Genomic DNA, 27,500 nt, shown 5'->3' on the forward strand with positions numbered 1-27,500 from the left:
CTACCAAGATATTATTATTATTATTATTATTATTATTATTATTATTATTATTATTATTATTATTATTATTAGCTAAGCTACAACCCTATTTGAAAAAGCAAGATGCTATAAGACCAAGGGCTCCAACAGAGAAAATAGCCCAGTGAGGGGAGAGCATAAAGAAAGAAACACAAGAGAATTAATGAACAATTAACATAGAATATCTTTAAAATAGATACCCAGTTATTAAAATAGATACGGTTAAGATCTGCTAATTACTAATTCTTATTATTATGATTTAAACTCAAGCAACAATCCTTATCGGTCGAATAAAAGGCAAATACTGAAAAATAGTAAACTATAAATGCGTAATATCGAAGAAAATTAGGTCTGATATATATATATATATATATATATATATATATATATATTTATATATATATATATATATATATATATATATATATATATATATATATATATATATATATATATATATATATATATACAGTATATTTATTTATATATACATTCAATAGTATATATTTATAACTGAGTGTATGTGAATATATACTTATACAGAAGAGAGAGATTTTCTATATAAAATTGAAGATTTATAATCATAAAAAACTAAAGTACTATTTTCTAAAAGAAATATTTATCTATTGAAGGCAAGGCGTGTTAACCACCGTCCATTTTGTTTAGCACCTTCCCTCCCCCTAAGAAATAAATATAAACAAATCCTTCCTTATATAAGACCTGCCTTACGTACATACATACTGTTACTATTCTCTGCCAATGTACATAGAACAAACCAGAGGGTGTTTGTACTTTATGGGCACGTAGAACCTTCGAAATTTGGAGCGCCCTTGGCAGCAGCTACTTGAGTTATTTCCCCCCTCCCCCCATGCTTCCCCATGAATGGAAAGGGAGGAGTCTTGACCTATGATAAAGGTATAGTTTTTTCTTAGTTCATAGATTATGGATGGGAGGATGAGCCCAGTATGTTTATTCGCCTTTTGTCTGGGTATTTTACACAGCTTTCGTTCATAGGTTAAATAAGGTATTTATTTCTTCATTTTCTTTCCTCGTTTTGATATTTTTTCCCTCGTGGAGGCCTTGGGTGTATAGCATCTTGCTCTTTTTCATCTACATGATATCTCTCATTGAAGTAGGTGGCATGCTCAAATTAAAGAGCATAACAGAATCTTCACCTAAGTAGAAAGAGTCCAGTGCTCCCAGGTTGTTGAATACTACGTTTATAAGTATGTCTTTGAAGTTTAGCAATGGCAGGGGTCACCTGCATATATTCCTGTTTGCTCCTTCACTGAGTTTTCTCATCATGTTTGCAACTTCGCTTTCAATGTGTAAAAAATCCTTTTCAATTAGATTAGCAAAGTTGAACCATGTGGAGGCTTGTCACTACTTGGTTGGATGACCACCAGGGAACGCATATATTCTTTGAAAATTAATGATAGGGGTGTTTATTTATCATGTCTTTGATCCCTTAGTATGAAAAGTAGATACCTTTTTGCTACAAGAAAATCTAGAATTTTATATAATTCCGGTTTCCTATTTTTACCAAGATCTAGCAGTTGTGCAACTAAGATCAGACTTTCTTGAACGCCATTGTCTCATAAAAGCTCTGTTCAGGGCACAAGGAAGACGATCCACATAACTGGATCAGTTGTTCTCAAGTGCCATAGAAGGTTGTCGCACTAATCAATCAGCTCGCCTAAACCATTTCAAAGGTGGTTCCCCAAAACACATACACTTTACACTTAATCACCTGAGGGCTCTCAATGACATTTTTAAATCCAAGTTCTTCGCAACACTAGAGATTGTCCTCTATAAGTTTAAAAGACAGTGCCATATTACATATAAAAACAATAGTTGTTCCTGCGCGATATACAAACCTCGTAATAATTTAATATAGGAATTCGCTTCAGCTGAGCTAAAACTGCCGAAGAGAAAGAAAACCAGGTAGTTGTGCTGAATGGTTGGCTGGCGGTATGGGGTGGAGCTTAGCGTGGGTGGTATTCCTCTTCTAGTTCTTCCTCCTCTCTCTCCTCCTCTTCGTCTTCATCTTCTGACTCTGACTCTTCTCCCCCAAGGAGAAATAGGAAGGGGAAGAAGAGTAAAGCAAAGCTCGAGGGCGTAAGTATCGTCTCCGAGAGCATGGTGATGGGGTTTTGGGCCCCCGAGGTGCTGCTCAGACTCGAATTGAACCACTCTTTAGCAAGAAAATGAGAGTCCCGGTTTTGGCACGAGAAATCATAGCTGTGGTCTCTTGTAAAGAATCCGCGTTACGCATGACTACCTCCACGGGGGTAGCCACGCGGACCGACTCTGCGATTTGTGTGTCACGTGAGCAGGGAGCAGGCCCAGACAGCCTCGCACTCGACCCGTGTGACTTGGGCCTGGCATGGAGCCACCTCTCGGCTCAGCCCGCGACGTGGGTACTGGTCGTGCACAACCAGGCTAGCTCTTGCGATACCAGCCGCGCGAGGTGCAGGCAATCCCCATGCTTTCTGGCTGTGTAACAGGTTAGGCTGCGCACACCACTTGTGCGACTAACTCTGCCAGGGTCCTTCCTTGACTCCTGAATACACGCCTAGTTTGGTCTTAGGACCAGAGCGAGGGTAATCATGAGTGATGTCATCATCCGTGCAGCATGTCGTTTTCCCTACACATACCAATGTAGTGGGACCAAGAGATCAGCCACCTCCACAACCATCACCGGCCATGGAGACGGAAGATCCCAAGGTGGAGTCGCCGTTCTTAGAGGTCATTAACCTCATGTATGAGATTAATGGCCTCAGGGCTCCTCCTGCGGTAGTGTCCGAGGATAATTGTACAGCCTTGGAGATCACTTTGAGAGCTCCCGAAGGCAGTTCAGGGCTCATCACACTACCCTGATCGAGAAAGGCTGCTCGAGCATTGGTCCGAGTGAGTGACCAGATCACAGAGCCTGGTGACTCACTTAGGAGCCAATGTTTGAACAAGCTTCTCCCTCAACCACACCAGCGACAGAAGAGGTACCACGTCACAGAGTCTTCTGTGCCTTGTTCTCTCCCTCTCGACCCCGCTTGCTGGTGGTTCCTCGGTCGAGACTTTGAAATCTCAGAATGGCTCCTTCTCGGCCTTTGAGATTTCAACTATGAAGTCCATCTCTGTAGCTGCTCTCCATGCTACTTTGTGACTTGATCACTGGTGTGGTACGGCCACAGGGTTCGCGCAGGACACCAAGCTCGCTACCCCCAAACACATGGAGTAGTACAGGAACCTGGCTTTGTCTGGTGGGAAAGCTGTTGCTTTTCTCCTGGATCAGCTTGCCACCCTTTATGCCAATCTGATCCTCAAAAAGCGCGAGGCAGTAGCCACTCATTTGGTGAGACAGATTGGTTCAGGAGAGGCCATGTCACTCAGGAACGTTCCTAATAGAGCTGCAACTTCTCTCTTTCCACCAGAGGAAATTCGGGCTGCGTGGGAGAAATGGTGCCTCAACTTGAAGGACTCCATTTTCCACCAGGAGCAGGCTGCGAGTTTCAAGGGACCTGGTCCCGCGAAACGGTCCGAGTGAGGCTAAGCCCACAAGAAGTAGCAAGGGTACCGATGGTCGTGCTCCTGCTGCTCCTGTGCAGTGGAGACCTGCTCCTGTTCAGAAGGGTTCTGCCCCGAAACAGACCTTCCAGCCTCCCTTGTTAGCTTCTCCACGTCGTGGAAAGAACAGGGGCAAGCGAGGGAAAGGGAAACGCTGAGCTTGCCTCTCCCCTTTCCATGCTGCCAAAGGTAGGGGAGGCCTATCGCGCCATTGGGCGATATGGCAGCACCTCGGGGCGGAGGGATGGGTAGTGTTGACCCTTAGCAAAGGGTACAAGCTCCCATTTGTGCTTCATCGGCCCCTCCCCTATTTTCCACTCCAATAGCGTTCCACATATACGATCCAACATCTCTGAAGTCTCTGGCCTTAGAGGCAGAGGTCCAGGAAATGTTGGAGAAGTATGCGCTAGAAGTCGTACACGATCAGTCAACATGATTTTACTGTCGAGAAGGCGACAGGAGGTTGGAGACTGGTCATCGACCTTTCGCCATTGAACAAGTTTGTTCAGCAAACTGCGTTCAAGATGCTGACATTTTGCACTGTGCTGTTAGCCATCAGGCAGTATGATTTCATGCTTTGGTAGACTTGAAGGACGCGTACTTTCAAGTACCAGTTCATTGGTTGCCTCGAAAGTACCTCCGATTCACCTTCCAGGGCACGGTGTACCAGTCCCAAGTCCTGTGCTTCGGACTGTGCACAACTCCCCTAGTGTTCACTGGAGGGGCTTAAGCCTACTGATTTACCTCAACAACTGGCTGATTCTCGCTCCCTCGCAGGAGCAGTTGATTTAGGACTGAAACTCGCTTCTGGCAGTTTGTCGCGATCTGGGAATCGTGGTGAACTACAAGAAGTCAAACCTCATTCCCAAGCAAAAGGTGAAGTACCTGGGAGGGCTGATTGACTCGGCAGCAGCTCGTGTTCTTCCCTTGGAAGAACGGATCAGCAGACTCAGAGAGGTTACGCAGCCCTTCCTGTCGCAGGAACAATTTCCAGCCCTCCAGTGGCAAGCTCCTCTATGTCACCTCTCCTCGCTAGAGAAGCTCGTTCATTTTGGGTGGATCCATCTCCGCTACCTTCATTAGTGTCTGAAGGAGTTGTGGTCGGCAGCCACCAATCCTCCCTCTTGTCCGGTCCTCATGGAACGCGAGGAAAATAACCTTAATAAAGTACGAAAAATAATCAAAAAAGCTTTTTAATATATTGACTTTCTGATAGAGATTATCAGCCTTTAGGTTCTATAGTGACTGCTGCTGTGGCCATTTTCTTTTTAATGAAATCAAGTTATGATTTATTTTTTTATATTTTAAATACCGGAAAAACAATTTGGAGCCTCATTAGCAAAAGTGTTTTAAATGATTTGCATTAAATTTCAGATCTATTGAGTCTATAATTTTAATTAGATTATACAATTTAATTTTTATTGACCTATTTCCCATGACTGGTGTCCCACCTTCAATAGTTTGAGAGTCAGCAATATGAACATCAGGGGAAGTTCATAGAAAAACATAATTTTAATAATTTTTTTTTTTTTTTCTATTTCTGTACAGTATTCACCTAATATTCATATCCACTCTTATCTGCCTATTCACTGGCTTGTGATTACAAGGAATAGGGAATACAACTTCGAACTGAAGAATGGGAAACTCTTGGTGGGCTACTTACCATTAACCACTAGATTGTTGAATTACTTACTGCGGCATGTATCTTTTGAAAGGAAAGAAAATGGGGAAATATTCTAGAGAAGAAGCAATTTGAACATCAGGTGAGTAGAGAATTCATGTTTTTTTTTTTATCAAGATTCTGTGTTTTAATGCTCTATACAGTATTATATAGAGTTTAATGTGTTAAATACCCATGGTGTTTTCTAATAATTTAATGGACATACAACATCGAAATATGTTGACTTAGCACTGTTGGAATACATATAGTCATGAAACCTGAAGTGGGAGGGTCTGAGGGTTTATTCCTAAAATATTTCATGTGTCACTTGCTTTGGCTAAGACAATCTGACAAGCATTTTATTCCGTGAATTTCTTTTTATAACAATTTTGAAAGTTATGATTATTGTAAATCAAATTAAAAGCACTTAACTCTTTGTACGTTTTGGGTGTGTGTGCAGTAAATTACAGTGACTGATTACTGATATAGTAATGTTTTTTTTATAGTGCTGTAAATATATTTATCGTTTTTTAAATATTTTCATGGTGTCACTTTGAAGAGAATAGTGTACCTGAACTTTATTGAAGTGCGTCAAAATTTTAAAATACAAATATTATATAACAACAATAAGTTTATAAAATGTAAAATTTTTACTTTTTGAGTCATTGAAATTAAATTAGTTTGGAACAGGAGGAAGTATAAATTGGATCTTTTCATATATAATGCTTAAAGACCATGAACAATGATTAACCATTTTGAGGATTAAAAGCTTCACCTTTTTCATAATCAGTTTTGCCTGACACAAAACATTTACTAATGTTTCATGTTTGAGATTCTTACTAAGACAAAGCTTGTCTTCCTACTAGCCTGGGTTGTTTTAGATAGATGTATTGTATGATATAATGCCATTGGATCATTAAACAAATCCATGGATATCTTTTTAATAAAGTTACATTTATATTTCATTGATTTCCAAAAGAAAATTTATATAATCACAAACTGAACAATAATAAATTTTATTAGTTTTTAGTTAACTATTACTCATAAATAATATTTAAAGTGAAAATCTCAGTATTGTTATCTTTCATAATTTATGTTATACAGGAATTTCCAACTACATTTGGTAATGCTTTAAGTGATATAGTGTAGAACCCAGAAAAAAAACATGTAAGTGATGATACTTGTTCTTCAAATCATACTAATCAAATCTGGCTGATTAAAAGTCCAATATGGCGGCCCCTTTTCAAGATGGCCACCAATTTAGCTGCCCAAAGTAGACATTTTGCCTAGAAGTATTTTTAGTTATTCGAGTTTTATGTCTAGATATGGATTCTCATGTTTTTAAAGTTACTAAAGTAGATTTTAATGTTTATAAAGCAAAGAGACATTCTCCAAGAGCTCAGGCTGCTGTTTTTTTCAAAATGGCCACTGGATGTTTCTTTTTTTTTGGGGGGGGGGGAGGGGGAAGCTTGGCACCACAGTGTTATAACTACGTCTAAATATTTTCCATTATGCAATATAATGGTTACTTTATGAAAAAAAAAAAGATTTTATATTGGTTGTTTCACAAATGATGTCCTATTACATAATGTGATTGCTGTTTTTCTATGAATGGATTAAAAAAAAAATGTTTGGTCTACTTCTTTTGTTAGTAAGTTTGAACCAGATTTTTGCTCAAATGTTTTAGTGCTCTCTATTTTAACCTAGTTTGTTTTCATAAAAGTGCTGATGCTTTCTCTGGAGAGTTTGTAGTGGTTATGCAAATTTTTATGCTGCACATTTTTTAAGTTCTTTGTTTTGATGTATTTGCTGTAGTGATTTAGGCTTTGATGCGGACAAACTTCTGTGAGCATTTTTCAATGTTTTGAAGAATTTAATTTTTGGTACATACTCAAATAAAATCATGTTTTGAGTTAAATATAATATTTTGCTATATCTTGACAGTGTTCTAGAAGGGACCCATATATGTATATAATTTGTTATTCTTAAAGATCTCTCTTCAAAACTGGATCATATTCATCCATGCTTTGCCTAAGATGGATAGGCTGCAAACAGATTTATTTTGTCAATACTAGTAAGTAATTTAATTTCCTTATGTCTATTGATTAAGTAATTTGATTTTCATATGTCTATTGATATTTAGTTTCACAGGATTATGATTTGGCAATGAATAAGGATAATAAATAGCACATGTATCGAAAATTAGGATAAAATTTTATTAAACCAGTATCAGGTGAGCTACGTTGTTTCGTAATGGGTGTGGTGGGGTGATGTTGGGGTGCAGTGGTTATTTCACCTCCAGATTGTACTGCAGACGCTTCCTGAGCGATTTGCTGTTGCTGCTGCAATGCTTCGGGATGCATTAGTGGTTCGTGTACTCTCAGAACTTGAGGTGCTTCCTGGATGTGTGAAACTAAGTGGTCCTCAGATTCAATATGAATCTGAGGCGTATTCTGGATCTGGGTTTGAGTAGGGGGAGCCTGAGAGGTGATGATGTCGGGGGCCGCCGTCACAACGTGAACTTGTGGTGCTGTGCAGATCTGGGGTGCTGTATTGTAAGGATGAGGCGTCGTGAATATATTCGATGGAACTAACGTCTGTGGAACTGTGCCAGCTTGGGTTGTAAGGCTGATGTGTTGGGTCGTATAAGATACTGTGTTTATCGGAGATTCTGCATGAAGTTGCACCGAATGGGCTGGGTCTATTGCTAACGGCTGAGGAAGAGCTTGAATGGGAGATGTAACGTAAGTCTGAGGCAAAAGATGAGGAGTGGATGCAGAGTGAAGTTGAATATCTGTAGGTAGAAGGCTCTGGGACATTTCATTCGGAGCTGATGTAGCTGGCGGTTCTAGAGTATCACAGGGCAGAGACAATGGAGGTGATTGGCGCACCTCAGAGGTGTCTCCTCTCAAGCTCATTCGTATAGATGCTAGTGATTTTGAGGGAGATTCGATCTCCACTCTTGGAGTCGTGATGCTGTCAGATTCCACTTCCACAACGTGGACAGGTCCTCCACGCACGGAAGGTGTTCTTGGTCGGTGCCGTCTTGGGGATGTACCTCCAGGAGCACTGCGGGTAGAGGAACGGCGAGGCAGCGGTGAAGACCTTATTGAAGACCGACCGGATGTCACTTGAGTTACTACAACAGGTCCAGGAGAAAATGTAGTCAACAGCTCTGAAAATAATCAAGAGTTAATGATGATGACAATAAATGGTTATTTCATACAAATACTCTGCTTGACAATTTTACTGAAACTTACAAATATTTTTCATTATAAAAATTGTGATTTCTATGAAAAAACAGTTGAATGACTAATTTAGCTAAAGAATATACAGTAGCCTAGAGTATAGAGCAAGCAATACAAAGCATTAATAGTGAATCTCATAGGATAATCAGTTCACCGTTTTGAATATGCAAACTTTTCGAGTAATAAATTACCAAAATAGAATATATATATATATATATATATATATATATATATATATATATATATATATATATATATATATAGGCTATATATATATATATATATATATATATATATATAGCCTATATATATATATATATATATATATATATATATATATATATATATATATATATATATATATATTAGGTAGTAGGTTAGCCAGGGCACCAGCTGTCCATTGAGATACTACCGCTAGAGAGTTATGGAGTTCTTTGACTGGCCAGACAGTACTACATTGGATCCTTCTCTCTAGTTACGGTTCTTTCCCTTTGCTTACACGTACGCCGAATAGTGTGGCATATTCTTTATAAATTCTCCTCTGTCCTCATTCACCTGACAACACAGATTATCAAGCAATTCTTCTTCATCCAAAGGGTTAACTAAAGCACTTTAATTGTTCAGTGGCTACTTTCCTCTTGGTAAGGGTACATGAGACTTTTTAGCTATAGTAAGCAGCTCTTCTAGAAGAAGGACTCTCCAAAATCAAATCATTGTTCTGTAATATTGTGTAGTGATATAACCTCTGTACCATGGTCTTCCACTATCTTGGGTTAGAGTTCTCTTGCTTGAGGGTACACTCGGGCACTCTAGTCTATCTAATTTCTCTTCCGCTTGTTTTGTTATAGTTTTTATAGTTTATAAATGAAAGAATTGGGTTAATGTTACTGTTCTTAAAATATTTTATTTTTTTTTGTTTCCTTTCACTGGGCTATTTCCGCTGTTGGGGCCCCTGGGCTTATAGCATCCTGCTTTTCCTACTAGGGTTGTAGCTTAGCAAGTAATAATATATATATATATATATATATATATATATATATATATATATATATATATATATATATATAAATATATATATATATATATATATATATATATATATATATATATATATATATATATATATATATCATCACCCTCACCATTACTTTACTAGTCCACTGCAGAACAAAGGCCTCAGACATGTTCTTCCACTTATGTCTGTTTATGGTCTTTCTCTGCTAGTCCACGCCCGTAAACTTCCTTTGTTCGTCAATTAATCGTCTTTTCGTTTGTCTGCGTCTTTTACAATCTCGAGGGACTTATTCTGATATTCTTAATGTCCATCTATTACCTGTCCTTGTCATTATATGTCCATTTCTTTTACATGTGCCATACTACTCAGCCATAGAATCAAATGCCCGTCCCCTATCTCAAAGGGACAGTCAGGTCGTATTGCAGTTGAATCTATCAGATCTGAGAGGTGTTTGATCACGGGAACTGACCAATGGCAGGTCACCAGTAAGGATAGGACGATTTTCTTTTGATTTTCATCAAGTAATTTGGCATGAGGTTGCTACACCCATACATTTCTCTATCCTGTTGTAACCAATAATGCCAAATAACTATGATTATTACTACTAGCTAAGCTACAACCCTAGTTGGAAAAGCAGGATGTTTAAATCTCTGTGGCTCTAACAAGGAAAATAGCTGATAGAGGATAGGAAATAAGGAAACAGACAGAATGGTGTACCTGAGTGTACCCTAAAGCATGAGAAATCTAACCCAAGACAGTGGAAGACCAAGTAACAGAGTCTATGTCACCAACCAAGACTAAAGTACAATGGTTTGATTTTGGAGTCTTTCTCTTACAAGATCTACTTATCATAGTTAATTGTCTCCTCTACTATTACTAAGAGAAAAGTAGCCACTTAACAATTACAGTTCAGTAGCTGACACCTTGAGTGAATCAGAATTTTACAGTTATGTTAGTGTCTCCAGGTGTGTGAGGAAAGAATGGAATGTGTATAGATTAGGCCAGGCTATTCAGTGTATATGTAGGCAAAGATAAAATGAGCCATAAGCTGAGGGATCCAACATAGTACTTAGTAGCCAGTCAAGCGACCTAATAATTCTCAAGTAGTAGTATCAATGGGTGGCCAACCAACTACCTACTACTCAATTTAATGCCAACCAAGGCACACAGATTCAACAGGACACACCTAGAGCATCTTCCTTGTTCTCTAGTAGAATTGAATAGATAAATGAATGAACCTAACCTCTGGAAGGGTGCCTGGTACAAGGCTGGTACATCGTTCCGTGGGGCAGCTCGAGGAGCGAGTCGTGCGACGCATGGTGGAACTGCTGCGATTTCCCAGGAGAGTTGTTCTGCGAGCGGCGGGCGCGGCAGAACACGATGGCTGCCACGACCCCAGCCAGGCCTATGGCCACAGCTGCAGCACCGCCTACGATGGCGTTGACAGGCAATCCACTTCCTTCTTCTACATCTCCATCAGGTTGGAGAATGTCGCTGCTCAGTTCGTTGTTTACTGTTGACAACAATAATAACTTTATTTCTATGGATGGAACAAAATGAATAAAAGTAATGATATCAGCAATATGGGTTTTTCTTCGTAGATGACTCAAAATTATGATTATTATAAACTACATTACCATTAATTGTATCACTTAGTACGGTTAGCATGTGACACAATAGTAAATTCTTGAAATAAAAACGGAAAATAATCTTTAAAACCCGTGCATTATAAATAGCTTTCATCAAGCTGAAAAATTAAAGGAAACTTTAAAATCAGACTACTGAAGTAGTCTTTGGATGATGATGTTTAAACATATCCATAAACTTTGCATCTAGGTTAACCATTTAAATGAAACTTACAATTTATTGAGACCCTCTCAGGGGCGACTTCCTCCGCCTTTGGTGTGGGCGTTCTCAAAAGCAAGGTGGTCTCTTTTCCACGCCCTTTTCGGTGGCTGGTGTACATGGCCAGGACGTAATCTCTCCCAGGGGAAAGGGTGCTCAAATTGAAGCGAGGCTTTGAGCTGTTCTTCGTCAGGATAACGGTGTTGCCTTCACGTACCTGAAGAAGGAGAAGAAGTTTATAGTGCATGTAATCTATGTATGTTTGTTTTATCCTTAAATTTCACCAGTAGTAATTCCATTAACACCATTGCTAGTTTTATATTTATCATCTCCCTTTTTCTTCTATTAATACTATTTTTACAGCTACTACACTTTAATACCATCCACCATCTTCTCACAATTAATAATAGTATTTTCTACTACTACTATTCTATGGCTATTAATGCATATGCCAGCAAAAATCACGAGTCTACAAGGACAAATTGAAAGGGTGCTTAGCAAATCTCCCACTATGTACAGTAATCATGACATTGACTTATCTACTTCCTCACTTGTAATGAGCTTATCTGAAATAATACCTCGATATGATACGTGGGAGTCAGTTTCTCTGAGGTTGATCCGGCTGAGCAAGTCACTGCGGCAGAATCGGTGGTCACTTCGTGGTAGGCACATCCCACCAGCTGACTTGGAGGCTCTGTAGTAAGAGAATATTATATAAATAAGAATATACACACACACACATACACATATACACACACACACACACACACACACACACACATATATATATATATATATATATATATATATATATATATATATATATATATATATATATATATATATATATATATATACAAACACACACAACTATGCATTCATTGTAGTAAGGAAATATATAAATAAAAATACATACATTATATATATATATATATATATATATATATATATATATATATATATATATATATATATATACAGTATACATATATATATATATATATATATATATATATATATATATATATATATATATATATATATATATATATGTATACTGTATATATATATATATATATATATATATATATATATATATATATACATGTATATGTATATAATACACACACACACACACACATATATATATATATATATATATATATATATATATATATATATATACATATATATATATATATATATATACATATATATATATATATATATATATATATATATATATATATATACATATATATATATATATATATATATATATATATATATATATATATATATATATATATATATACAACAAAAGATAAAGGAAAGTAGGCTATAGTTAGAATGGTAGAGGTACCTGGGGCCAAATTATGAGTAATAAGAAAAGCAATAGAAACACAAATGGAAATGGCAGAAATGAAGATGTTGAGATGTGTGTGGAGTCACGAGAAAGATAGGATCAGAAATGATTTTATAACAGGAACAGTCTAAGTGGAGGAAGCGTCAAAGCAAGTACTGTGGCCAGGTCATGTTATGAGAACTGATGAGGACCATGTTTGTAAAAGGGTCACGAACAAGGAGATGAATGGAGTTAGAGGATGGCCAAAGTTCAGATGGAAAAGCAAATGACTTATGCATTAGAAAGGACGAGATATGAGGGACAGAAGTAGTTGGAGAACGCTGATACAAAGCATCGAATGAACACAGAGGAAATGGTCCAAATAACGTATATTTTCCCAAGGGATACTCTTAACCATCCTATTTTCAAGGAATATTTAACTTTTACCATTATCTCAGAAAGTTTTCAAGGGATGATTTAAACTTTATCCACGAAAAGGATTATTGTAAACCTGCTCATTTCCTAAGGATGTCTTGAATCATATATTTGTAATTGTTTTCAAGGGATGAGTTCATAATTACTATTAAATAGCTGAAGAAGTTTTGTTATGTTATTCCAGTCAAATAAAAACCAAAAGCACATCTTTCTCTAAAATCTTCCTATGTTTAAGGAATCCTTGTTCGATCAGAGAGAGAACAAGAGAGAATTCTCAACTCGAGTAATAACAACAAACACTTGTGAAATATCCATTAAAGAACAGAGAACTTATACCGGCAACAATACCTCATCCATGAAACGTTGCAATAAGACATCAAGTCACATGAATCTAGTTATTTCCCACTCAGGCAGTTATAAGCAATAACTGTTTCCATAACAGCAAAACTATAGGAGCAAATAAGAGTTGCCGTAACCGGAAATATTTTTTTTTTCACGCTTTGTGTATCGCCAAGGATGCATCAAGCAGATTACTTTGCTTGTGCCTCGATCAACGACGCCAAAGTTTTCTTTTTTTATGAATGGGCTTTATGGAGTATGACAGTTTTACGACTTTGCCTCCCGAGTTACGAAACAATACACATTTTCCCTTCAGAATTATTGTTCATTTTGGATTTACGAATTAAAATGTTATGATTGGTTTCACTTTAGGGATTGGACCTTTTGGTGGAAGAAATGTGAATTATGATTTGAAATTAGTTTCTGATCAATCCTAACTATTTTTTTATTTTATCTCAACAAACGCTATGTTAGAATATGACTGTTTAATGTTGATAATACATTCTTTACTTTACTCTGACGGCTGTTTCTCCAGTCCCACAAAGAAAGAGAACCCTACTCTCTACAGGACCTCAACAAAAAATATAATATCTACAATATTTATTACCTAAATAATTCTCTTTCCAAGATGGATTCGTTTATAAACACCCTTTAAATAATTTGTATATTACTGTACATATCTTTAAATCACCATCAATATTTACTAGTTCTTTTCACAACAAAAAGATTATAGTATGATTATAAGAAGGAATGATAAAGGAAGATTTTACAATTCGATAGAAGAATTATCTGTCGTCAATGGCCGTTGGTTTTACAAGTAGTAGATGTAAAAAAAAAAAAAAAGAAAAAAAAAAAACATATAACATTATCATTAAATATTTTTCTATGGTACTGCAAAGACAATACGGAAGACAGGAACAACAAACTTCTGTTAAAATTCGCCAGCATTAGTAATCCCCAACATCCACAGATGGCGCTAATCTGTCTGACGTATGTTTGTTTACATAAAAACTTGTCATAAAAGTAGTTACTAAATTACATACAAGTAACCATGCTATTACTGTGTCAGTTGGTCTCAGTGCCTTTGTTTGCATTTAGATACTATTAATTATTGTTATTCAACTGGTAATAACTATTATTAATTACACTAAGCTATAAAACTCCCAAACTGTTATACATATCACTATTATTTATGTTTATTAACTATTAACGAATTTGGCTCAATCTTATGGCATTATTATTATTATTATTATTATTATTATTATACTTATTATTATTATTATTATTATTATTATTATTATTATTATTATTATTATTATTATTATTATTATTATGTTTACATCTTAGTTGCTATTACAGGTTCCACATGGTTAAAGAATTTAGATCAATAAAGCGTAGATGTAGGCAAATAGTTTAATTATCATAATTATCAATCAACTTCGATATCAAAACTATTGCTATACTCATTTCCAGAAAAAAGTAGCAGAAGTTAAATATATCAACTCATAAACAAGAAATGCCCAGCAAAAGTCCTCTTTTTAAGTACTAACCAATGAAAAAATGTATAAGAGATGTATGATGAATATTACGTTCGTCTGAAATTATTCATTCACATAAGACCCTGATTTACCACAGGATCATATTTTACTATCGTAGCCACGCCATTTCCTAACATGTAAAGTTAGACAAGAATTCCTGGTATAACCCTCGTCTCTGTGTTTATCCCCACCCACCACTTCTGCTATCTCTCCCTAAACTAGGTGTTTGGTTACTCGTCGCGCAGTAAGTGTGTGTCAGGGTGCACCTCCTCAGAGTGAGGTAGCCTATGCCAGGAATTTGTCTCCAACTGAACCAACTGTACCTCCAGAAAGAGAATTCATAAAACATGCATTTCATGTAACATACAAGTTTAAATCATAAAAATGATTAACCTTATTTTTATATTGGCATACAGGTGTGTAGCAATAATAATTGCAGTGACAATTTTCTGACTGAGAAAAATATATTATAAACTATGAGGGAGACAGAGTAATATATATATATATATATATATATATATATATATATATATATATACATATATATGTATATATATATATATACATATATATATATATATATATATATATATATATATATATGTATATATATATATATATATATATATATATATATATATATATATATATATATATATAGAGAGAGAGAGAGAGAGAGAGAGAGAGAGAGAGAGAGAGAGAGAGAGAGAGAGAGAGAGAGAGAGAGAGAGAGAGAGAGAAACAAGATTACTACCCTCTGAAATAGGGAGTTATTTCCTGTAGAGGGATCATCATAAACGTATTAATACCGAATTAACTCTCTATGATCAGCCGTATAGGGAACACTAGTGCTTTTTTCTTCCTTTATTGTCATTGATGGTAATATGCAGATGGTTTTAAGATTGGAATAACTGACTATCCCTAAGATGTAGCAGCTCCCTATAAAAGTCATCATTGGAGCGAAATTTAATCATTGAGCAAATATTACACCTGCAGATATCTCATGCTGGTTTAATTCAAGCTGAGAAAAGGGAGAGATAGATAAGGAATATCTAAAGAATTATCAAAGATGATGTCTTTAATCAATACAAGAAACAAAACAACTAAAGAGAAATCAATCAGATAGAAGCGAATGCAAAATTATGAGGTCTCTCAAAAGTTTTTTGCATATTATTACATTTCAAATTGACATTAATCCAACCTTCAGCATGGAATAATGAGGAAAATAGGGACAAAGCAGTAAGAATTATATGTTAATAATGGAATATCAAAACTAATTCGCAATAATAATTATATTAGTGAATGTCGAAGTAAGTAGGGTTTTTAGGATATCAAAATTTGGATAGAATTTATGTGTGTGTGGGGGGGGGGGGTTATGCATAGGCTGGATGCCCGATCACTGAATACCTTCATACTTTGACTGAATACTGATGTTAATTATGTAAGGGTTTACACTCTGTGAAAGATGGCAACAGAAAAAAAAAATAGATAATTTGCATGTCAATGAGAAGAGAGAGGAAAAATAATTTGTTAATAGTTCATACAACAGAGCAAACATTTTAACAAAGGAAGATGGAAATAGCAAATGAAGACAGTTGGAAGCAATAGAAGAGTAGAAGAAATGATAATAACAAAAACAGACATAGAAAGATTAGGAGGAATGGAATTGGTAAGGTAGAAAAAAACAAAGGGCGAGATTGATGAAAGTTTACGAGTGGAGAGTAGTTTTGAAAGTAGTACTGGAACATCTGTGTGTGACTGGTGAAGAAAGTACCAAAAAAGCCTTTTCAGGAAAAGGGAATCATTGGAGGGTGTGAGGAGGACTTGGGAGGGAGTGAGGATGGCTTCGGAGGGAGTGATGAGGGCTTGGGAGGGGGTGAGGATGGCTTAGGAGGGAGTGAGGAGGGCCTGGGAGGGTGTGAGGAGGGCCTGGGAGGGAGTGAGGAGGGCTTGGGAGGGAGTGAAGAGGACCTTTGCGGGAGTGAGGAGGGCCTGGGAGCGGGTGAGGAGGGCCTAGGAGCGAGCGAGGAAGGCTTGGGAGGAAGTGAGGAGGGCCTGAGAGTGAGTGAGGAGGGCTTGGGATGGAGTGAGGAGGGCCTGAGAGGGAGTGATGAGGGATTGGGAGGGAGTGAGGAGGGCTTGGGAGGGAGTGAGGATGGCTTGGGAGGGAGTGAGGATGGCTTAGGAGGGAGTGAGGAGGGCCTGGGTGGAAGTGAGGAGGGCCTGGGAGGGTGTGAGGAGGGCCTGGGAGGGAGTGAGGAGGGCTTGGGAGGGAGTGAAGAGGACCTTTGCGGGAGTGAGGAGGGCCTGGGAGCGGGTGAGGAGGGCCTAGGAGCGAGCGAGGAAGGCTTGGGAGGAAGTGAGGAGGGCCTGAGAGTGAGTGAGGAGGGCTTGGGATGGAGTGAGGAGGGCCTGAGAGGGAGTGAAGAGGGATTGGGAGGGAGTGAGGAGGGCTTGGGAGGGAGTGAGGATGGCTTGGGAGGGAGTGAGGATGGCTTAGGAGGGAGTGAGGAGGGCCTGGGAGGAAGTGAGGAGGGTTTGGGAGGGATTGATGAGGGCCTGGGAGGGAGTGAGGAGGGTCAGGGATGGAGTGACGAGTGCCTGGGAGACTGAGGAGGGCTTGGGAGGGAGTGAGGAGGGCTTGCGAGGGAGTGAGGAAGCCCTGAGAGGCTTCGGAGGAACCTGTTAAGGGCCAAAGATCAAGAGGGAGGCAGAAAATTAGATGGCAAGATAAGGTGAAGGATGATATGGAGATAAGAGGTTTGATGGAAGAGGATGCCTTTGATAGAAAGCACTAGAGATGACGCATCAGGCAACCGACCCTATAATGTAGGGGTAATAATGAGAAAGAAGAGTAAGGGAATCATTGGAAAATAAATATGATCAAAGGAATGAAAATTTGCGATAGCTAGTGAAGAATGAAACTACTGTGTTTGTAATAAAGAAAATAGTATAAGAAGAAAAAGAGACACGAATATAATGTTATAATAAGGATTGACTAAAATAAACCAGAGAAAAAAAAATCTTTGCGTTGAAAAAGGAATGAAACTAATTGAAAAAGGAGGCAAAGAAGAATGAATAAATATTATAGAAACATATAGCAAACACGAAAATAAAATATGAAAGGAAGAAATAACGAGAAAAAGGATAAGATATGGAAACGAAATGGCCGAAGTAGATGATAACAAGAGCGTATGAACTTAGTCATTAAAGAAATACTAAGAAATAGAATTATTGGAGAAACCAATAATTACCGCAAATAAATTCAAGGACTTTATTACAATAGAAGATAAGACAACGACAGGACCCGATGTCCCAAAACCTGAGATTCACAGCGAACTGAGGAATGCTGAAGAGAGTTTAGATATGTTACTACAATGAATTAGCGGCAGAAGAAAAACCGATGTCTTTACACAGGCTATATGAATTATGTTTTAATGTTGGTAATGTTTTAAAAAACTATTTTAATTTTTCATTACTTCTTATATCGTTTATTTATTTCCTTGTTTCCTTTCCTCACTGGGCTTTTTTTTCCCTGTTGGAGCCATGGGCTTATGGCATCTTGCTTTCCAACTAGGGTTGTAGCCTGGATGATAATAATAATAATAATAATAATAATAATGATAATAATAACTGGAGACCAAAAAAATTGAAATAAAAATAAACATATGGAAAAAACTCTAGGCATAATTTCAAATAATGATAATAAAAGAGGAAATTGAAAAACATGAAAAAAAATTATGAATGTAAAGTAGGATTCACAGGAGGCCCCGCCCCACCCCCCATCCCCCAAAAAAAACATTCATTTCACAATATTATGTAGAAAAGAGCTATATTAATGAAAATACAATACAATAGTAACTGCTACAGCCTTTAGTAAGGTTTCCGACTTGCTAAAAAGGGAGACATTGATGGAAGATATATAAAAAAAAGATAGATTTCCCCGAAAATCATAAATATTATCTCGCATAAAGCAGCACGAAAAAATAAATATTGATTTAGGAGAGGGTCTGCGAGAAATTGAATTTGACAGTGGAATAAGGCAAGAAGCACAGGATGAACATCACTGTGTAAGCTGGTCCCATGAAGGGCAATGGAAAGGGTAGAAGAGAAAGGGAGAGTTAAAAAAAAAAAAAGATTTAGCATTGACAGAGCCATTGTGCTTTTGGTAGAGAGGGAACTATAGAATATGAGCAATATAATATTCCGCTCTTAAAGTAAACTGGGACAAATTGGGAGTTAGAAATATACCAAGAAAAGAGGAACATTAAGATATGTAATAGGGAAAGATATTCTGGTCGTATAGAAGGCAAGGGGTATGGTCGATTCGCCGTCAGTCGGTTTCTCGGTCAGTCACTTTCGCCCCCGGGGAAGTTGATTCGCCGTCATAATTGTACCACACACTTTGGGGAGTCTGTTCGCCGTCAACATAGGAGTCGTTTTGCCGTTAATATAGGAGTTGTTTCGCCCCCGTTATTAAGAAATGGACCAAGGCGTGCAATTGGCAGAAGATTTTTTTTTATTGTTTGTAAAGTCATCGTTAATATAAATAAGATTAATATCACATTTTATTCTATTTTATGTACAATAGTTTACATTATTTCCGTAGAAGATAATCAGAATCATTCCGAATTACTCCGAGCAAATATAAAAAAGTGTACTTCCTTTTAAAATAAATATTCACTTCCACGCTGGTAAAAAGTATAAAATAATAATATCCAGCACTCAAACAACTGTTTCCTGCCACAGTCAATCAGAAAATTCATTCGTTCCAGGCATTCCCCACTGTCCTAAACTAGCTGAAAATATATAAATAAACAACTCAATTATTCCATCGGTCTTTCTCAACACAAAAAACCACTGCACTAATTATATATATATATATATATATATATATATATATATATATATATATATATATATATATATATATATATATATATATATATATATATATATATATATGTATATTTGTATATATCTATTTTAGTTGTGTCATGTATTCTCTAATGTGTATTTTAAATTTATTATCTTCTCCGGAAATAATGTAAATTATTGTACATACTGTATCAACCGTGTTTCACACAATTGTACATAATTCCTTTTGTATATATTATGCTTGTATCTTCGCTCTTCCCTCGCACTAAAACGAACATGAAAATTCATGTCTGGTTTTTCCTCTGTAATATTGTCTGTCTTGTGAACTTGTTATGTCCTGTTGCCTTGAGGTTTTGTATATAAGGAGAGTGTTCCACAATAATATAACTCAGTCGTTTCCAATCTGCCTTTGAGTTCACACCCTTACTCGGCGCCGTCACATTGGTGACCCCGGAAGTCGACTCGCTCCCACTGCCTTCCACCCCCACCTCCCTCGCCCCTCCATCATTGGTACTATGACGGAGACGGACTCTACAGTTTCTACTACAGCAGTTGGCGATGCCGCCGCCCCATTGAAACTTTCACCGTTCGCCAGCGGAGAAGCGTTTGCTTGGTTTCAACGCGCTGAAGTCCACTTTCATATCCGGGGCGTGACTCACTCAACCACCAAAGCGGATTATGTTCTCGCGGCGACACCCGAGGACACCTTCCCAGAAATATCCGACTGGCTTTGTGAACAAGGAGACACCCCAATAGCGTATGACGCCCTCAAAACATACCTTCTGCAGCAGTACTCGCCGTCGCCAGCCGCCCGTATAGCAAAGCTTTTTCAGCTCTCGCAACAACCGTTAGGGGACCAAAGGGCTTCGCTTGCTCTCAGGGAAATGACCAGTATCGCTCGCCTTCAACCTGCCGCAGACGGCTCTCCTCGTGAGGTGAACCTACTCCGTGCCCTTTGGATACGCCGTTTACCTGAACCTGTATGCACTGCCATACCCGATGTCAATAGTTTACCCATAAAGGACTTGATGACAAAAGCCGACGCCCTTATGGACAGCCACTTCAAGACCTCCATCAACGCCTCCACCCCTGACGACGAGGATGCCTATTCAACGTCAACCGAAGCTGACATGAATGCCGTAGGACATACACGCCTACCCCGTGACGTGGCGAAGCGGCGACAAAGCCGCCCACCACCCACCAATCACTCGCGCCCCAACGAACGACTTCTACAGCCACTTACTACCTCCCATCCACCGCAGTTTTGCTACTACCACTTCAGATTCGGGGCAACCGCGAAGAAATGTGCCAAAGATTGTCAGTGGCCAAAAAACGTGTAAGTAGACCATCGCTTGTGGTGGTGGCCTCCCATGTTTCTAATCTTTTCCTTTTACAGGATGCAGGAACGGGCGTGCGATTTTTGGTAGACACGGGTGCTTGTCGTTCTCTTTTGCCAAGAAAACTCTTCAAGGCACAACGTAGTCTGTCTACATCTGCCGACGTCCGCTTGGTAGCTGCCAACGGATCTGCGATACCCACCTACGGTTACGAGAACCTCACATTATTGTTCGGAAACGGTAAATTCAATTGGAAGTTTCTCGTTGCTGACGTCACAATGCCAATCCTCGGTACGGATTTCCTCTCTCATTTCCACCTTCTGGTCGATGTCGCCCAGTGACGATTGGTCAATGCAGTCTCGTACTTGTCGACACCTCTTCAACCCGCCCCCTCTAACCTCGCTCTCCACATCAGCGCACCCACGGATGCCTACGCCCACCTCCTCACGTCGTACCCGGATGTTTTCCGTCCAGAACTTCGCCAAACGCCCACGGTTCCTGCCAAGCACGGTATTCATCACCATATCAAGACGACGGGACCCCCTGTCTTCGCAAAATTCAGACGTCTGGCACCGGAACGATTGGCAGCCGCCAAACAGACGTTCGCCGAAATGGAGAAAATGGGCCTTTGCCAAAAAGCCTCCAGCCCATGGTCGTCACCCTTACACATCGTTCTGAAGAAAGACGGCTCCCTCCGTCCGTGCGGGGATTACAGGCGCCTGAACATGCAAACAGAACCGGATCACTACCCCCTCCCAAACATTGCCGATGTAACCTCCTACCTGCACAAAGCGAAGGTTGTCTCTACGCTCGACCTCCTGAAGGGGTATTATCAGGTGCCTATGAACCCAGAAGACATCCCCAAGACCGCCATCACCACTCCGTTTGGCACATACACCTTCAATTACTCCTGTTTTGGCCTTCGTAATGCTGGGGCAACGTTTCAACGTCTCATGGATGGCATCTTAGGGGACCTCCCTTTCTGAGTATGTTATGTGGACGACATACTTGTGTTCTCCTCCTCAAAAGAGGAACACCTCCGTCACCTGCGCATCGTGCTCGACCGCCTGCAACAAAACGGCCTTGTAGTCCGGTTCGACAAGTGTACATTTGGCGCCAACGAAGTGTCGTTCTTAGGGCACCGTATCACTCCTGAAGGAGTCCATCCCCTCCCTGAGAAGGTAGCAGCCGTTCAGAATTTCCCCACGCCCTCGACCGTCAAAGCTCTGCAGGAATTCTTGGGCATGATCAACTATTATCACCGTTTTCTGCCAGCCATTGCCGCCACTCTTGCTCCCCTCTACGCCTCCTTCAAGGGGAAGCCAAAGGACCTGAAGTGGGGTCCCCTTCAAGAAGCAGCCTTCTGCAATGCAAAGAAGGCCCTATCAACTGCTGCGGCTCTCACTTTTCCTATCCCACACGCCCCTCTCCTTCTCTCCACCGATGCCAGCGACGTCGTTATTGGTGCAGTACTCGAGCAGGTGGTCAAAGGCCCGCCCCGCCCATTGGCATTCTTCAGCAGAAAACTGTCCAAGGCAGAATCGGGTTATTCTACCTTCGATCGAGAATTGCTGGCGGTGCACTTGGCTGTCTGTCACTTTCGCCATTTCTTAGAAGGTACGCCCTTCTTCATTTGCACAGACCACATGCCTCTGGTGCACGCCTTCACTCGACAGTGTGACGCCTGGTCCGCCCGTCAACGCCGACATCTCTCCGCCGTGGCTGAATACAATTGCACCCTCCAATACGTCCCTGGGAAAATGAATCCCGTTGCCGATGCCCTGTCAAGAAACACGTTGGCTGCCGTTCAACTGGGATTGGATTACAATGCCCTGGCTGAAGCCCAACGACAGGATCCAGAGTATCAAGCTTGTAGGACATTCTGCACGTCCCTCCGTTGGGAAGATTTTCCCCTCGAAGACTCCAACACCACCCTCCTCTGTGACGTCAGTACTGGTAGACCACGACCTTGGATTCCTGCTCCCATGCGCCGACAGGTGTTTGATTTCATCCACGGCCTTTCACATCACTCGTGCCGTTCTACTGCACAACTGCTGAAGGCAAAGTTCATTTGGCACGGCATTTCTAAGGATGCTAAGGATTGGGTCCGCGCCTGTACTTCTTGCCAAACTTCCAAAGTACATCGACACACGGATTCAGGAGTGAGCACCTTTCCTCAACCTCAGCGTCGTTTCGCACACATTCACGTCGACGTTGTAGGCCCCCTACCCATATCACAAGGACATTGTTACCGGTTTACCGTCATCGACCGCTCCACTCGTTGGCCTGAAGCCATTCCCATGGAAACTGCAACGTCCGCCTCATGTACATCTGCCTTACTCTCTGGATGGATTTCAAGATTCGGTATCCCTGAGCATATTACTTCTGACAGGGGAACCACTTTCACCTCTCAATTGTGGACGTCATTAGCGAATCTCCTGGGCATTTCCACTATATCAGACAACGGCCTACAACCCCGCTGCCAATTGAATGGTTGAACGTTTTCATCGCACCCTCAAAGCAGCTTTGATGTCCCGCTGCAAGGATTGCAACTGGTTTACTCAGCTTCCCTGGGTCCTCCTTGGACTAAGGACCACTCCTAAAGACGCCCTCGACGTCTCGGCAGCCTAAATGGTGTATGGCGACCTGTTGGTCGTCCCTGCCGAATTTTTTCCTTCTACAACCTCCTCCGACGATCTCCAGTGCATACGTCACGTCGTGGGAAAATTTACTTCGTGCTGCCAGACTCACAAGCCCCCAGCGAAGCATCACATACCAACGGACTTGCACTCTGCAACGCACGTCTTCCTGACACCAGCAAGCCACCATTTACGCCCCCTTACACGGGCCCTTTCCTTGTGATCCGACGCAGTCCGAAAGCATTCCTCCTAAACATTCGGGGTAAAGAAGACTGGGTCTCCATTGATCGTCTAAAACCTGCTTATCTTCTGCCAGACGACCCGCCTACAGTTTGCCTCTCTAGATCAGGGTGCCCTATTCAACATGTACAGTATGTCATTTATAGGGGGGGGAGCCATGTACCAACCGTGTTTCACACAATTGTACATAATTCCTTTTGTATATATTATGCTTGTATCTTCGCTCTTCCCTCGCACTAAAACGAACATGAAAATTCATGTCTGGTTTTTCCTCTGTAATATTGTCTGTCTTGTGAACTTGTTATGTCCTGTTGCCTTGAGGTTTTGTATATAAGGAGAGTGTTCCACAATAATATAACTCAGTCGTTTCCAATCTGCCTTTGAGTTCACACCCTTACTCGGCGCCGTCACAATACTGTAGAATAGAATGAAATGTGATATTAATCTTATTTATATTAACGAAGACTTTACAAACAATAAAAAAAAATCTTCTGCCATTTGCACGTCTTGGTCCATTTCTTAATAACGGGGGCGAAACGACTCCTATATTGACGGCGAACCGACTCCACAAAGTGTGGGTACAATTATGACGGCCAATCGACTTCACCCGGGGGTGAAAGTGACTGACCGCGAAACCGACTGACGGCGAAACGTCCATAACCCAAACGCAATACTTACTTGTTTACTTGTTTTGGGTTTAAATCCAACCCTCCACTGAAGTCGAATGAACTACTTCTCGGGCGGGTCCATATTAATCATCTAACGAAGCATTTTCATTATAACTTATACAATTCTTTGATTGTAGCATCTTCCAAATCATATGATCTTGTGAAAAGTAATGTCTTTAGTTTCTTCTTAAATTCAATTGCTCCCTCTAGGTCCTTCATTTCAGTTGGCAATTTATTATAATATCTAGGCGCACAGTAGCTAAAAGCCCTTTCACCAAATTTACTATTTGTTCTTGGTTCAGAGAGCCTATGTTTGTCACTCATGTGTCTTGTGTTAACATTTGTTTCTAGTTCTAGTTTATTCAGGCATTCTCTTAGATATTTTCTTTCATTTTGGTTCAGTATCTTAAACGTTAGTAAGAGTAGCTTGTATTCAATTCTCGCTTTTACAGGTAGCCAGTGTAATTTAATTAGTGCAAGGGTAACTCTTTCCCTATTGTGTAGTCCTTTTATTAATCTAGCGGCTCTGTTTTGTACTCTCTGAATTTTCTTCAGCTGATAATTTGGTAAGCCATAGAGTATTACAAAATACATTCTATTTTGGCATTGAACTGGATTGTAAGAGGAGTATATTACAAACACAAGAAAATGGAAATGATTTAAATTGCCTCAAAACCAACTAACCTAACATTGGTAATTATAAAGAAAAATAGTAATAAAGTTTAAGGAAAACATTTTTGAAGTGCATTAAAATACCATACATTTTATAAGGAACAAGTATAATAAATCTAAGAAACACTAAAGAGAAAATATATAAGGATAGAAAGTGTGGATTAATGGAAAATATTATAATAAAATCAAATTAAAGTAATTAATCAATTATGGAAGTAATAGGGAAATCTATGAAAACAGGGTATAGGTGGGAAGCTGGCGTGCAAAGATTAAAAAAATATATAACTATTACGCAAGAAAAAGTATTTCAGAGCTAAACACAAATATAAGACAGATTTAATTAATGACAGAGATAAAAATAAAAGTCAAATTTAACATATGAAAAAAAAGACCTTGAAAATAAAGGGAGCTTGAAAATATACAGGATATTGAAGGAAAACTTTTAAAGAACCAATACACTTGACCTCTGTAATATACTTATCATACCAAAAACACACAGGATAACCTATAAATTGAAATTTATACCTTTTTGTATAAGAATATATAAAGGAGAGAAGTGAATTAGCATGGCAACAAAATTCCTCTGAATAAGACAGTTATGAAATAGTTGGAAAAGTCTTATTCAGTGATGATATATTTGGATAGAAAAATCTGTCATGAGAAACACAAAATAAAATAAAAAAATAAAAAAAGATGAACACTTGGGGAGACTGCATAGACTAAGCATTAAACCAAATGTCTGTTATATTATATCTGAACTCACCAACTAAGGAGATGGAGAAGACGCAGGGATGGGATGAGCCTGCAACATCATTGGTGGCGGAGCACTCGACCCATTGGTTCATCACATTTCCAGACACGTTAGCAGCCATCACCCAACCCTCTGAGGATAGACCCTTGTCCTGGTGTCGTAGGGCCGATTCCTGTACGGAAGAGAAGATCCATTAATAGCCATATTATCCAGAGACGCAGTGTGTAACTATATCAATTTTCTGTGTTGTGGTACCCTATTGGAAACGTCCCTGACCGTCGTTCTACTGGACTGGAATTAAAAGCACGTTCAGACTCGATGGTTTCTTGTAGTGTCTACAACCTCATCATCCTTTTGAGCAAAGGATATGGGGTTTTGAGGGAGCCTATATATCTAACTGATGAGTCATCATAAGCTATTGCCTGTCCCTTCATGGTCATAACTTGGATGTAGACGGGCCTTGGGTGCTGATCACATGTATATATTATCAGTCTCTAGGGTAGTGTCACTGCCCCTTGCCTCTGCCATTCATGATCAACCTTTTAAACTTTAAAGTATTTATACAATTTCTGTGTATGACGAAGATAGTGCTTGAGGCAACTGAAACTGTTTAGAGAAGCCGTCATCTACTCTAAGGCACAATGAAGTTACGACATAGTCCCTTCTTGATACCAGTGCCTAAGGTCTCCAGGATGAGGGTGGGCATTCCTGATCCTTTCTTATATTACCATTTTGGCACGAATATAAAGGCAAAGCAATTAACAGAACTGATGAAGTGCCCAAGAAAAAAAAAATTCAGAGTTTGAAGTTGTAAGAGGAGACAAAGAAAAATACAGAATAAGGAAGATGATTATGAAAAAAATCTACAGAGAGTATTGTTCTTGTGAACAGTACGTGGCTCTGTATTTATTTGTTGGTTTTAGCCCCGTTCAGTGTTGATTCTCAAATTTGGCTTCAATAACATTCCATGGTCCTTTTTGTAGTTTATTATATAAACCATGAGCCATTAATTGAGTATAACTGAAAACAAAAGAAAACACTTTTAGGCTAATGCCTACAAAACTGGTAGGATGCCATTGGCTATATCAAAGGTACAAATAAAAACATAATATCAAAAAGGTACAAAAATACATACTATAAGCAAATTAACGTATCTTACCACAATTTTGGGGACTTAATCCATTAGATATACAACATGAAGAAATCCATGACAAGCAAGTCACATATCATGTGCTTGAATCTGAGGCAGCAGTTGTTGTGATTGTTTACTTCTACCCAGTAGAGTGGGAAGTACCTCGTCCACCTTGG

General features: G+C 39.2%; 1 protein-coding gene across 1 annotated transcript in view; it reads right to left on the bottom strand.

Annotated features, from left to right (window-relative positions):
• Positions 1-7,395: 7,395 nt before the first annotated feature.
• The window catches only part of LOC137619007 (uncharacterized), a 24,631-nt gene continuing 4,526 nt past the window's right edge, over positions 7,396-27,500 (bottom strand). The window contains exons 2-7 of the mRNA XM_068349206.1: positions 26,205-26,364; positions 17,567-17,689; positions 11,929-12,044; positions 11,366-11,567; positions 10,749-11,018; positions 7,396-8,417 (exon numbers count right to left, since the gene is read on the bottom strand). Of these exons, the coding sequence (XP_068205307.1) occupies positions 7,396-8,417; positions 10,749-11,018; positions 11,366-11,567; positions 11,929-12,044; positions 17,567-17,689; positions 26,205-26,364 (1,893 nt within the window). The remainder of the gene's footprint in view (positions 8,418-10,748; positions 11,019-11,365; positions 11,568-11,928; positions 12,045-17,566; positions 17,690-26,204; positions 26,365-27,500) is intronic.

The sequence above is a fragment of the Palaemon carinicauda genome, chromosome 25, assembly GCF_036898095.1.
Source record: "Palaemon carinicauda isolate YSFRI2023 chromosome 25, ASM3689809v2, whole genome shotgun sequence".
Lineage (NCBI taxonomy): Eukaryota > Metazoa > Arthropoda > Malacostraca > Decapoda > Palaemonidae > Palaemon > Palaemon carinicauda.